The 15,025-nt window shown below is 38.1% G+C and overlaps 1 protein-coding gene across 1 annotated transcript in view; it reads right to left on the bottom strand.

The window, feature by feature from the left end:
• Window positions 1-9,288: 9,288 nt before the first annotated feature.
• SLC15A5 (solute carrier family 15, member 5) overlaps window positions 9,289-15,025 on the bottom strand; it is a 141,220-nt gene continuing 135,483 nt past the window's right edge. Inside the window, exons 8-9 of the mRNA XM_006866064.1 lie at window positions 13,081-13,189; window positions 9,289-9,436 (exon numbers count right to left, since the gene is read on the bottom strand). Of these exons, the coding sequence (XP_006866126.1) occupies window positions 9,289-9,436; window positions 13,081-13,189 (257 nt within the window). The remainder of the gene's footprint in view (window positions 9,437-13,080; window positions 13,190-15,025) is intronic.

Genomic DNA, 15,025 nt, shown 5'->3' with positions numbered 1-15,025 from the left:
GGCTCATTCACTGCCACACTTGTCCATCTTGTTTGTTCCTGTCTTCTGGGCACGGCTGGCTGCAATGAAATAAGGCAGAACTGGAAAAAAAAAAGTCTGCATTTTTGAAGACACTGAGGAAACTGGTCAGAAAGGTTTAACTTGTATAAGAGAGGCTTGGAAAAACGGTAAAAAACAAAACAAAACAAAAACCCCAAACAAATAAAACAGTTTGCATGTTCAAAGGGGTCTTGATAAATTCATATGAACCAAGGCACCTACTAGGTGCAAGGCATGATGCCAAGATAGAAAATCAGTGTTACCAGATGGCCTCTCAAGGCTCTTGAATTTTAAGCTCACACTTCCTCTCTGGCATTTATAAGAGAGCTCATTCCCTTATTTTGAAATTCAGCATGCCCTCTCCACTGCCTTTGTCCTGTAGCTTAACTAGACTGCTCTGGGAAAGTAAAACCTGTCCATGACACATATAATTTGTTGGTAGTATCTTCAATGCTATGGTTCCTTTCTCTTGCTTTTTGCCACATCTCTGCCTTATACTGATTCCATTGTAGCTCCATCTTTTATTCCTTGTAGAATTGTTTGCTTAACTTTTGCATAAAGTATCATCAACGGTGCTCCTGACTTGCTGCTACCATGGTAATAGACACTTGTCATAGGCTATTGATTCATTCCTGTATTTATATGAAATTTAGTTGGTCACTTGTGGTTTAACAGGCTTAAGAGGCAACCTAATTCCCAACCAGTAAGTGGATTCAAACCTGTCTGTGATGGATGATATATTAGGATTTGGATGCTATTATTATTTAACAGTAAAACCTCTGAGTAGACAGTTGGCTATGCATCATCTGGTGTAATGATCCTGACTATCAAATAACATCTGTTCTACCATAGACAACCTTAATGGGACACACAGTCAGAGAGAGACAGACAGCAAAGACACAGACTGGATTATGTCTTCTGTCTTATTCTTGATATATGAACATTTCATTGGAGAATAGGACTGGAGGAATCCGAGGGAATATCTGTATAGATGCAAAGAAAGCAGAGAACCTGGTTGACCTCAGGTTCTTGTCTTGATCTAACTGTTGTTGTTTTGCTAAAAAGTGCCTTCTAGCTGCTTCTGACTCATAGCAACCAACAGAATGAAACACTGCCAAGTCCTAAGTTATTCTCACAATTGTTATGTTTGAACCATTGTTGCTGCCACTGTATTAATCCATTTTGTTGGGGTATTCCTTTTTTTTTTTCCACTGAGCTACCACTTTACCGGAATCCTGGGGTAGCGCTGTGGGTTAATGCACTGGAATGCAAAGTCATTTTGAACTGCAAGGTAGGCAGTTCAAAGGCAGTTCAAGCTCACAAGCCATGCCTCAGAAACCCTGTACAGGGTTGCTATGGGTCGGAACCAACTCGTCCTTCTCTGGGAAAGGATGCCTCCTGACAACATGACCAAAGAATGAGAGATGAAGTTTTGCCATCCTCACTTCTAAGGAACATTCTGGCTGTACTTCTTTCAAGACAGATGTGTTTGTTTTTCTGGCAGTCCATGATACTTCCAATATTCTTTGCCAACACCATAATTCAAATGCATTGGTTCTTCTATGGGCTTCCTTATTCATCGTCCAATTTCAACATTTAAAAATACCATGATTTAAGTCAGGTGCACTATAGTTGTCAAATTGACAGCTTTGCTTTTTAACACCTTAAAGAGATCTTTGCAGCAGATTTGCCTAATGCAATATGGGTTTGATTTATTGACTAGTGTTTCCATGAGTGTTGATTGTGGATCCAAGCGATATGTAGTATTTGACAGCTTCAATCTTTTCTCCATTTATCATGATGTTATTGATCCAGATGTGAGGCTTTGGGTTTACTTTACACTGAGGTGCTGTAGTCTTTGATCTTCGTCAGTAAGTATCAGTAGTCCTCTTTGCTTCCAAGAAGCAAGTTTGAGTCATTTGTATACTGCAGATTATTAATAAATCTTCTTCCAATCTTGATTCCACATTCTTCTTCATATAATCCAGCTCTCAGATTATTTGTTCTGCATGTGGTGGTGCAGATTAAATAAGTATGCTGTAATGATACAACTCAGACACATATCTTTACTGATTTTAAACCATTCAGTATCCCCTTGTTCTGTTTGAACGACTACAGCTTGGTCTATGTACAGGTTCCTCATGAGCACATTTAAATTTTCTAGAATACCCATTCTCTGCAACGTTATCCATAGCTTGTAATGATCCACATAGTCAAATGCCTTTGTATAGTCAATAAAACACAAGTAAACATCTTTCTGGCATTCTCTGCTTTCAGCTAAGATTCATCTGCTATCAACAATGATATATATCTCTCAATCCATGTCTTTTTCTAAACCTGGCTTGAATTTCTGACAGTTCTCTGTCCATGTAATCCTACAACCATTTTAAAATTATCTTCAGCAAAATTTTACTTGTATGTGATATTAATTATATTGTTTGGTGATTTCCACATTCAATTGGGTCACCTTTCTTTGGAATGGGCCCAAATATGGATTTCTTCCAATCAGTTGGTCAGGTAGCTGTCTTCCAAATTTCTTGACATAGACGAGTGAGAGCCTCCAGGGCTACATCAGTTTGTTGAAAGATTTCAATTTGTATTCTGTTGGTTACTAGAGACTTGTTTATTGCCCATGCCTTCAGTGCAACCTAGACTTCTTCCTTCAGTACCATTGGCTTTTGATCATATGTTATCTCTTGAAATGGTTGAACATCATCTATTTCATATTGGCACAGAGACTCTGTATTCCTTCCACCTTCCTTTGATGCCTCCTTAAAAGTTACAACCATAGGCTTGCCTTTTTTTCTTCAGTTCTTTCAGCTTGAGAAATGCTGAGCATGTACATTCCTTTTGCTTTGCTAACTTCAGGCCTTTGCATATTTCATTATAATGCTTGCCTTTGTCTTCTCGAGGTGTCCTTGAAATTTTCTGTTCAGCTCTTTTACTTCATCACTTCTTCCAATTGTGTTAGCTTCTCTACATTCAAGAACAAGTTTTAGAGTTTCTTCTGACACAATTATTAGTATTTTCTTTGTTTTCTGTCTTTTAAATAACCTTTTACTTTCTTCCTGTAAAATATTCTTGATATCATCACCCAGCTCTTCTGATCTTTAGTAATTGTGTCTAGTGCATCAAAGCTGTTCTTGAGATGTTTTCTAAATTCAGGCAGGATACACTCAAGATCTTATTTTGACTCTCATGGACTTAATTTAATTTCCTTCAGATTCAGCCTGAACTTGCATATGAGCAATTGAAGGTCAGCCCCTGGCTTTGTTTTGGCCCATGCTACTGAACTTCTCTACCTTCTCTTCACACAGATGTAGTCAATTTGATTTCTGTGCATTCCATCTGGTGAGGTCCAAGTGCATTTGTTGTTGTTAAGTGCCATTGAGTTGGTTCCAACTTATAGCACCTCAGAATAGGGTTTCTAAGGAGTGACTGATGAGTTTGAACTACCAACCTTGTGGTTCAAACCAACCTTGCAGTTCTTACTCATCCTACAGCACCACACCAAGACTCTGTCCAAGTGCATAGTCGCCTTTTATATTATTGAAAAAAGGTATTCAACTGTTTATATAATGAATGTTGTTGTTGTTAGGTGCCATCCAGTCAGCTCTGACTTATAGTGACCCTGTATAGGGTTTCCAAGGAGTGGTTAGTGAGTTTGAACTGCCAACCTTGTGGTTAGCAATACAGTGCCTATTCTACAGCTCCACAGATAGCTTATATTGTGATTAGAAGAACACTGTAAAACTACCCATTAAACCCTAAATAGATATGCCACAACATCCACAGAGCCTGACATTCTGCTTTTGAACCTTCCCTTTGTAGTTAAGCAGTTGTTGTTGTTGTTATGTGCTATGGAGTTGGTTCCGACTCATAGCGACCCTGCATAGGGTTTCTGAGGCTGTAAATCTTTACGGGAGCAGAACGCCTTATCTTTCTCTCACAGAACAGCTGGTAGTTTCGAACTGCTGACCATGAGATTAGCAGCCTGATTTGTAACCACTGTGCTACCAATTAAGCAGTTGTTGTTGTTATTGTTGTTGTTAAGTGCCATCGAGTCGATTCTGACCCATAGTGACCCTGTATAGGGTTTCCGAGGAGCAGCTGGTGAGCTTGAACCGCCGACCTGCAGTTCAGTCGGCTTTGCAGTCTGGCGCATTAACTCACAGTGCAATAGGCAGCAATTGTTCATTAAAGGAGAGAAAGGCTACAGTCTAGAGGTGTTCAGAATCTCTGTTGTTGCCATCAGGTAATTAATGATGAAAGAAGTATTATGCTGTATATTGGGACAGAAAAATATTGAAATCTATTTGAATAAGCCATTGTCTTCTCTGAGATTCCCCAGAGAACATGAAAAAAGTCTATTTTAGACAACATCAGACTTTGCAAATTGAACTTTGCAACCTTGGTCCCAAATCTTTACTCTATCCAGGGTGGTGGTGGTTTCTGTGTACTGACTCATAGTGACCCTGTTTCCAAGGCAGCCAATCTTTATAGGAGCAGAAATCCTCATCTTTCTCACAGAGTGGCTGATAGATTCAAACTGCTGGCCTTGCGGTTAACACTCTAACTCATAACCCACACTGCTAGGGCTCCTTGACTCTTCCCACACTGCCTGTGTAACTTTGGAAAGTTATTAACTTCTCTATGCTTCAGGCTTCTTAGATATAAAGTGGGGATAGCAATTATGCATAGCTCATCGGGGTATTGCGAGGATTAAATGAGCTAATATACTAATATACTTTTAGCATAGTCTTACAGAAGTCTTCCAAATTATTAATGATACATATATTTTCCTCAGATTCCTCTTCTCTAAGCAGTTTGGGATTGACTGTAGTGTAAGCATGGCATTTTGATAAGCTGAGGAGGAAAAACAACAACAACAAACTAACTAAAAATAAGACAAGAAAAACCCCATAAACATTTTGAGCGTTATATGAGGCTTCAAAAACTTCGTGGAAAAATTCCATTATCTTCCTATCCCAGTTTTCCACAAACTTTTAAAAGCCACTTGTGTGCTGCCCTTCTGTCTCTCCTCCATCTCCATTGCCCTCGTGTTGCCATTTCCAGTGGGTCTCTTCAGTGGGGAACATCTGACCATCCATGGTCAGTGGTCACATGAAGTCATGCTTGACTCCATAGGCAGAGTTGCATGAGGCAGGAGACATCGGAGAAAGTTCCAGGGTTTTGTTAACCATTTTGCCAAAGTCTGTAGCCAAAATCTTTCTTCTCATTCATGTTCCCTTTAGGATAACGTAGAACATGATTCACTGAAATGGTTTGGGATGACCCAGTGTGGGTGACCTTGTTTACACAGGGAATGACACTTTAAAGTCAGAGAGATCAGAGTTCAAGTCCTGTCCGTGCCACTTACTATCTCTGTGACTCTTGACAAATCACTTAATATCTGAAAGCTACATTTTCTCATTTACAAAATGGGCCTACTAAAATGTGCCTACTTGCTAGTGTGATGGTGCTAATCAGATGTGATGATTTGTGTGACAGCATCTTGTAAGCTGTAAATGGTGGCATAGATATTGGTTGTTATTATTAGTGGTTCCATTAATTTCCCTGCTCTCTACGAGCAGGCCTGCATTTTAGCAGCACCTGGGTGCTGTCATCACTTAGTTGACGATTTTATTTCAGAGCTTTACTCCAAAGCCTGGATTCGGCCATTGTAAGCCGGTTTCTCTGGCAGTGGAGATGGAGTATGCCCATCACTGGATTATTCTAGGGTACAGGGCTGAAGCCCGAAAGACAAGGGAGCCTGACAGTTTTCAGAGGGCTTATTCTCTCTCCTTCAATTTGTAAATCACACAATATTAATAGGAAATGTGTTGGAGTTGCGAGCTGTTTTTTGGTGATACTGTTACTCTGATAGTCGATAAAACACTTTCAGAAACCAAGAGAATTAGAGGTTGGCCAGGGTGGAATGAATGCTATAAATCAAGATTACCTGAAGGGAATATGAGAGATAAGGGATTAAGCCAAGTATAGTGATAACAAGAAGAACTATCCAAGGAGCTTGGAAAATTTTACCAACCTTCAGGAGCAAGTCTCAGTGCTATTTTTTTTTTTTTTTTTAAACTCATTCTGATGGAACATTTTCACTGCAAATTCATGTCATAAGAATATTGGTCTGTAATAAATTTTTGTGTACAGGACTCAATGTAGTGACTTTTGGCTGTTTTGAAGTGTTTTTAAAAAAAGTAAGAGGAAAGAGATACCACTGTCAGATATGAACAGAATCCAATGGGGTCAGACCTGTGATTTAGTTGGGAGTGGGGGATGGAAGGGAGGGTGTCACAGGAAACAGTTCCAAATACTTTTTTTTTTTTTTCAGGCTTCCATCATACACAGAATTCAAGCATAGGCAGATGCTTCCCAGGGAAGACTTCATTTTTCTAGTCTTTCGCTACTTAAAAAATGGAGCAAATGAATGGCTGGATAGAGACCCTTGGCACCAAGTGACTGGGAGTAAATGGAACACTGCAGGGACACGGAACTTTGCCCGCCACTGAGCATATTACTCGAGAAATACAGCACGGAACTCAGCAGGCTTCTGCAAACAACGCATCCCTTTAAGTTAATTGGTGTTATATAGAAGCTGAAATGCTCCGCTTATTTACAAAGCTACAGATTTATGTAAAGCAAAACCAATTACACTTAATGCCTAAACTATTCCAGGTGCTCAATGATAATGTTGCTAGGCACTAGAGAAGAAACTGCTGTGTGAATGCATCCTGTTCCGAATGGAAGCATGTGTAGTTACTGCAATTTAGCTAATCACGAGTGTCAATGCCCATGTGAGAATTCTAAGCTCTTTTGGTGTTTGCTTTGGGTCAACTTTATAATTCTGTAGATCTTCTTCCCTCTTTAAGGACCAGTGAAAGCATAATGAATACCCTTTTCTATTTTAATTTAGAAATTAAACAGATGAAGGTAAATGTGGAGGAAACAACAACAACAAAATAAGGCAGACTCCTTTTCTAACAATCAGAGAGATTGTGAGAGCTTTTTGCTTATGCTGAGATAAGGTGTTTAAGGCTTACTTGATCTTTTGGGTGTTCATTAAACCCAACTTGCAAACTTCATATTTAACCTTGTGCACCAAGGAAAGCTTTTAAGATATATCAGGAATCTACCTCACTCTTCTGCCAGTGTATAAATGCTTAACAAAGAAAGATTCTAAAAAGTTGGAAGGAAAAGAATTTGTGCTTATAAAAGATAGCTTTTCCACCTGTCCTTCAAGCAAGCAAATAAACAAATAAATAGTTTGAGTAAGAGAAACACCTGGCGCTTTCCAGCTGCTCTTTGGCAATTAAAAAAAAAAGTGTATCATGCCTAATCAAGTTGAATAAATCTTTTATTCTACAGATCTAAAATATTTTATGTTTACACGAGGGGGTGCTTAATTACAAATCGGTGGCAATCAGCTGATATATCTATCTATCCTATCTAGCATTAATTGTCTGGTAAGCAGTGGTTCTAAGACTTTGAGGTGCATACAAATAGTTTGGATGTGCTTGTTAACACTTCCAATACCTGGGCTTCACAACAGAAAGAAGATTTGAATTAGGGTTATCTGTGATAGAGCTGAGAGAGATTGACTCGAAGCAGAGTGTGCTCAACTAAACTTGGAAAAACAACAAACGTTCCTAAGAGGTACAGGACACTAGTTTAGACTTTCTTTTAAAATGTATTTCTACATTTCTCTGTTAAAGGAAGAATCTCTTTTGGAAGACCACTCCATGCATTTGGATTGGTAGCAGTAAAGACTATAAGATGCCATTTGGGATAGGAAATTCCTTTAAGCATCTTTATTTGGTTTGGCCCCTTACCTTTCTCTCAATACTCCTTTAACCTTCCTTGAATCCTAATAAGGCCATCATATACATTATTTTAGAACTTCTTTCTTATACAGGTATTCTCTTAGTTAAGGACCTCAATTTTAGTAAAGCTTCTTTTGAATCCCAAGAAAAGTTCCTTCATCAATCCGTATCCTGATAGTGTATTCGAGCATAATCATGTATAGATTTATTATTGACTCGGACAGTACAGGTATGTATTGCTAATGTCCACTGTTCTGTGAAACAGGATGTTATATGATTTGGGTGTTGTAGGAACACCATCCTAAAACCTCCTGAGAGCCTGCCTTTGGTTGTCCTTGTGCTGCTGCTGAAGCCGCAGGCAGGTGCTGGAGGAATTGGCAGTGTCGAGGGTGCTGGTGAGGGCTGAGTGAATGATAATGACTTGGGGAGGGAGAAGCGCAAACTCTGCCACTGTCTTGCTGTTTCACCTGCCTGGCCTCATCTACCTGTATCATGCTTGTAGTCTATTACTGGAAGAGTCTGGCTTTGGGGTGTTTAAAACCATTGTTGTTATGTACCATACAGTCAGTTCTGACCACAGTGACCCTATCTAGTGTTTCTGAGGCTGTAACTTTTTGCATGTGAAGAAAGCCTCATCTTTTAACCACAGAGTAGTTGTGGTTCAAAGTCTGGTGCTTATCCTACAGGGCCACCACAGTCCTATTTAAAACCATTAGGGGAAAACAGTAAACAAGTAAAACTGCTTTCCCTTAAAAAACAAAAAAACAAAAACAACTTTATGGAATTTTGGACAGTTGGATTTTGTCCATATGGACGTTAAGTGATGAATATTTGTATATGGTCACATGTCTGGCATGTAGCAAGTCCTCATTAATTTATTGAGATGATAGTGTTAACATATTGCTGTTTTGCTTCCAATTACTTATAAAATTCTTTAAAAAGATCATATATATTGCTTTTAATGGCCGGACTATTGAAAAAGCCTGTCAAATATCACAGTATGTAGAAAATTATCATTTTCTGTCATATAGTACTTACCTACAATAATTCCGTTATTTTAATACATAACACATTGCTGCAGAAAGGGATAATATTTTCTTTTTTTTTTTAGTTGCGTTTGGTTTGTTTTTGCTTCTTGTGATCTTTTATATGGTTTCCAAGGAGCAGCCAGTGAGCTTGAACTGCGAACCTTGCGATTCAAACTGACTTTGCAGTCCAACGCAGTAACTCACAGCACTCCAATTACTAGAGGGGTTATAACTGATATTTGTAAATAAAAGTAGATATATACTGGTTATAAAGCTTCTCCCATATGTATTAGCTCTTATGCTAAAATGCATAAGGCATTAGACTGAAGAAAACAATGAATACTGAAGAAAACAAATGAAGACAGGTAAAGTCAAATACAGTTTCATAGTCCTGTCTCCCAAGAATCATTACTTGAAGAAAATTCCTGAATACTGCCATACAATTTCAGAGACTTTTCTTGGAGAAGAAGTGTTTCTTCAAGATTACTTCCAAAGATGTTATGGATGTTAAAATGATTTAGAATATAACATCTGAAAAAGAAAAATAAAGTTTTTCTTAGGATCAAATGTAGATGACCTGATAAAGCATGTGTTTTCATCCTGTGCTTGTCTACCTTATAAGATGTACCCATAGATACTGAAGTGCCTGTGATAATTCCTAAGAGCCCTACTCACCAGGAGCTCTGGTAGTGTAGTGTTTATGAATCAGGCTGCTAACCTCAAAGTCAACAGTTTGAAACTACCAGCTGTTCGGCGGGAGAAAGATGAAGCTTTCTGCTCTGGTAAAGATTTACAGCCTCGGAAACCCTGTGCAGGGTCACTATGAGTTGGAATTAACTCCATGGTACTTAACAAGTCACCAGAACAATATTTTAAAAGGAAAAAAGGAGTTTTAGTGAAAATTAGGATGCCTGATAAGAATCTTTAGATGGTGCTCTTTTATAACCTTCATTGAGTTTCTTTTCAATGCTGACCAAAAGTCTGAGGCCCTATCAACTTCATAGATTTCATGAGGGGCCAGAAGTCACAAGAAGTTAAATATACCACACTAGGAATTTGGTGTTGAGAATGTGGAAAACACCACTGTTGAAGAAGAAATCCATGAATGTATTTCTGAATGTGCCCGAGACCTAAGAAAAATGCTTACTTTACAAATGGCTTCTTGAGTGTATTGTCAGTACCAGGTATCATGATAGTGAATGATACTCACCCTAACTTATTGAATTCTCACTGGTGTGGTGCTGTAGGATACACATGCTAAGCAAAGTTGGTTTGAACCACAAAGTTGGTGGCTCAAACTCACCAGCCACTCCTAGGAAGCCATATTCCTTCTCAATACATTACTAAAAATAACTGTAAGAGACAGTGAATGCTGCCTAAACAACTGGTCATTTGTTTCTGATTTACTTCTCTTTAAAAAACTGTTCTTGATTATACACAAAAGATTACTGGTATCTTCGATAAAATGAGTGCAATGATATCAATTTTATAAGATATGTTGCATAACATTGGAGGGGCAATGGTTTAAGTTGTAAAAAAACACCCTCCCACTCTCTGCCCATTCACAAGAAAGATCTATAGTTTCTATTTTAGCATCAAACATGTTGTTGTTGTTGCTAAGTTCCGTTGAGTCGATTCCGACCCAAGAGCAGCTGGTGAGCTTGAACCGCTAACCTTGCAGTTCGAACAGCTTTGCAGTCTGGCACATTAACCCACAGAGCCACACCAGGACTCCCAAAATAGGCTACATTTAAGTACTACAGAACATATTTTTCTAATAATTTTCAGCAAGAAAAAAATATTTCATTTGCCTATTTCTCCACTCCCAAACAGGAAAGCCTTGGATATGAAATGCCAGGATTTCACTCTTTTAGATCTGTCTGGGGAGGACTCTAATATAGACAGACCAAAACCAAACAAACAAAAAACACACCACACAACAACAAGCAGACTGCCATCCAATCAATTCCAATTCAAAGTGATCCTATATGGGAGGCCAGAGGCAGTAAATCTTTATGGGAACAGAAAGTCTCCTCTTACTCCCATTGACCAGATGATAGATTCAAACTGATGAACTTGTAGATCCCTGGTGGCACAATAGGTTAAGTATTGGGCTACTAACTGGTATATCAGTGGTTTGAACCCACCAGCCCCTCTGCAGCAGAAAGATGAGGCAATCTGCTTCCATAAGGATTTATAGAAGGGGTGGGGAACATCCTGTCCACAGCAGTGTGTTGTAGTTAAGTGCTATAAAGTCTGTTCCAACTCATAGCGAGTCTATATAAGGTTTCCAAGGAGTGCCTGTTGAGTCTGGACTACCAACCTTGTGATTCAAACTGACCTTGTGAATCCAGTGTTCTATCCCACAGACCGGTGACCATATGAGGCCCAAGAAATCATTTGTTCTGGCCCTGCCAAGGCAACTGCAGTTCCAGCTATCTCATTGCTGTTGTCATTGTTGTTGTTGCTGTTGTTAAGTGCCTTAGAGTTAATTAAATGTTTGACCAAATATAGCAGACCAAATTTTTCAGTTGATAATTTGTATGGCCTGTGAATGTTATAAATTTTTCCAGAAAAAAGGGTCCCCTGATTTACAGGCTTAGAAACCCTATGGAACGCTTCCACACTGCCCTATAGGTTTGCTGTGAGTCAGAATGAACTCTCCGGCTGTGTGTTTGGGTGTACATTATGGAGGGTGAATTTAGTTCCTTATGAACTTTGAAAGGTAAGATATTTAAAAATTCTGGGAATCATAAAGGCTTTGATTTTGTCATTAATATTTTACCTTGCATGGGATTTATTTAGTTGTCTTTCTCTTATGCATGACTGTATATGCTCCACTAGAGCTGGAGCATGGTGGTGGTGTGCCATGGTGTCAGTTTCACCTCATAGTGACCCTGCACAGGGTTTCCAAGGCTGTAAATCTTTATGGGAGCAGGAATTGTAACTATGGCTATGAAATGATATACAATAGGATGAATGTAAAACTAATGTTTTCCCATGTAAACTATCACACAATTCACAATAAAACAAAACAAAAAAATCTTTATGGGAGCAGAAAGCCTCATCATTCTCCTGCAGAACCAAACTGCTGACCTTGAGGTTAGCAGCCCGACTCATAACCACTACGCTACCAGAGCTCCTTAGCTTTTCAGAGCAGCAGCATAGTGGCACTAAATGCTTATTGGTTTCCTGACTTTATATCCTTCTAGTCCACTGTAGTACCCATCATATAAATGACGCTCCAAAAGTGATTTGTTAGATGAATACAAGGCAAAGGAGAAGTGACAAAGTATTGACTAAGTTGTTCTGTCTAGTCCTTCCAACTCATAAAGACCATGTGTAGGGCTTCCAAGGAGAGGCTGGTGGGTTTGAACTGCCAACTTTGAGGTTAGGAGTTCAGTGCTTATCCTACAGCACCATATCAGAAGTCCATGACTAAATAGATTAAAAAAAAAAAAAATGAAGAAAGGTGAAGAAAAATCTGTTTCATTATACTACTACGTGCTGTACATTGTGCTTCACCTTTGATTAAAATTAATTCCACTATAACCTACAAGAGGGTGGTTTTATTGTCTTTATTTTACTTGTTTGAAAATAAGAGCTCAGAGAGGTTAGGCAATTTGCTTAAGGACACACAGCAATCCAGGAACATGTCAGTGAGAGAGAGAGATGGGCTGGTGATGAACTGGTGGTAGATGATCCACATTAAGCCATTGAATAGTCTCAGGTGATTGACTAAAGGATTTTACACAGTTTGTTATTGACCTTCAAATGGTCATTATCTTATTTAAAGACCTAAATGGATTCCAAATTAAGCATCATGGAATTTCCAGCTATTTGTTTAACGATATTTTCTTTTAATGATCATGATTCATTCATTCTTATTATCAATATGGCTATTTCTAATTCTAAAGTGGCAATAATTTAGAGGAGAAAAAAAGTCTTGGTTTAAAATACATTTTGGAATTGAGTAAAGCATTATTTTCTTATGAGAATCCATAGAAAAAATAAAATCTAAATGGTAATTTCTTCCTCTGAATAATGTGTTAAATTTCTATAATGTGTTAATTTGTCCATCCATGGCAAACTGGTTTCTCATTGGCTTGCTGATGATTTCCAGACCAATATTTCATGAGCTCAGAAATTGTTCATCTTTCCACACACCCACTTACCTTTGTGTGACATGCCAGAATCCCAGGATGTTCAACAATGTTAATGATGCCAAGAAGAAGAAGAAGCTTTCTAAATTGCCTTTGTTTAATGTGTTTGGAAACCAATTGCCTGTTTGGAACAAATGTAATTGTTATTCAACTGCAGAGATGTAAATTTCTGTGAATATTTTATTATTCCACAATTCATAGAGCTTTATTTGCTTCAATAATATCTACAAAGCAACAAAGCTCATCTGAAACTTCATTGTCAAAGTTCATTTAATCCTTTAATTGATAAGCACAGCACCTAAATATTATAAATATTTTGAAGGTCAAGAACTCTAGATTTGCATAACATGATTTGGGTGTCAGAAGAACTAAGTTCTAGGTAATTCTGATTATACATTAATTATTAATTAACCACACTTGTCTGATTCACCCTTATATTTCTGGTCTTTAGAACAATGCCTGGCACATAGGGATTGTTTAGTAAATGTGAAAAATCTTCAGTAAATTGAATGAATGAAAAATGTTTTCCATGACCATGAAATCTTGTCAAATCCAGTGTTAACTTTTACAGTATCAAAGACCCTTTTGGTCAAATTATTTGCAATTTCCAAGTTATGTGGAGATTTTCTTTTGACATAGTAAATAATACTTTCAATCTAATACTCCACAATAAGGAATCCCCATTTTCTTAAAATGTCCAGATGAGTATATATGAAACTATTCAGGATTCAAGATATTTGCCTTTACTTTGTCCATAAGTTTTGACTTTTACTTTGCTTCTTTGCTATAACTGTATGAGGGGACTTCACAAAGTTCATGGAAAAATTTCATTGTCTATTAATTCCATTTTTCCTGTTAACTTTTTGAAATACCCTTGTGTATTTGTGTGTGTATAGACATATGCATTTTCCTCATTGGAGTTGAGATATTTTTATTGAAGTTATTATATAAAAATGAATCTATATCACTGTATTGATATTGTATATACCTGGACCCATGGCTGTCACATTGATTCTGACTCATAATGACCATGTGGGATAGAGTAGAATTGCCCATAGTATTTCCAAGGCTGTAAATTTTTTTATTTTTTTATTTACGTTTTTATTGTGAATTGAGTGAAAGTTTACAGGGCAGATCATCAGTTTTTACATTCAACAATTCATATACTTTGTTTCATTATAATGATTATAATCCCTTCTATGTACCATCAGTCAACAGTATTTCTCTCTATTCATTTTAGCTCCTTTTTTTCATTAATTTTTTAAACACTCAGGTATATATAATAATTTATACCACCAAAGGGAATATTCCGAAAATCTGTCTCCTGGCCACCAGCTCTCAGTCTCTCTCATTTCATGAATCTAGAGTCCTCAGATGCTCCCTCTCTCCATGTCCCCATCTTTGTGGAAGGCTGTAATCTTTATAAAAGTAGACTGCCACATCTTTCTTTACAGAGTGGCTGGTGGGTTCGAATCACCAACCTTTTGATTAGCAACTGAGTTCTTAACTATTGTTTGGCACTTGTTGTTTGTTCTTAGGTGCCATCGAGTGGATACTGACTCACAGTAACCCTATGCACAACAGAATGAAACACTGCCCAATCTTGGGTCAACCTCACAATTGTTGCCACGCTTGAGTCCACTGATGTTGCCACTTTGCCAATCCATCTCGCTGGGAGTCTTCCTCTTTTTCTCTGACCCTCCACCTTACCAAACATGATACCTTCCTCTAATGACTGCTCTCTTCTGACAATATGTCCAAAATATGAGAGATGAAGTTTGGCCATCCTGGCCTCCAAAGAGCGCTCTGGTTGCACTTCTTCCAGCACAGATCTGTTGTTCTTTTAGCAGCCTGTGGCACTTTTAGTATTCTTCTCCAAAACCATAACTCAAACGCATCAATTCTTTTACAGTCTTCCTTATTTGCTGTCCAGCTTTTGCATGCATATGAGGTATTG

Source organism: Chrysochloris asiatica, unplaced genomic scaffold, assembly GCF_000296735.1.
Source record: "Chrysochloris asiatica unplaced genomic scaffold, ChrAsi1.0 scaffold00086, whole genome shotgun sequence".
NCBI lineage: Eukaryota > Metazoa > Chordata > Mammalia > Afrosoricida > Chrysochloridae > Chrysochloris > Chrysochloris asiatica.
This window is presented reverse-complemented; position numbering and strand designations above follow the sequence as displayed.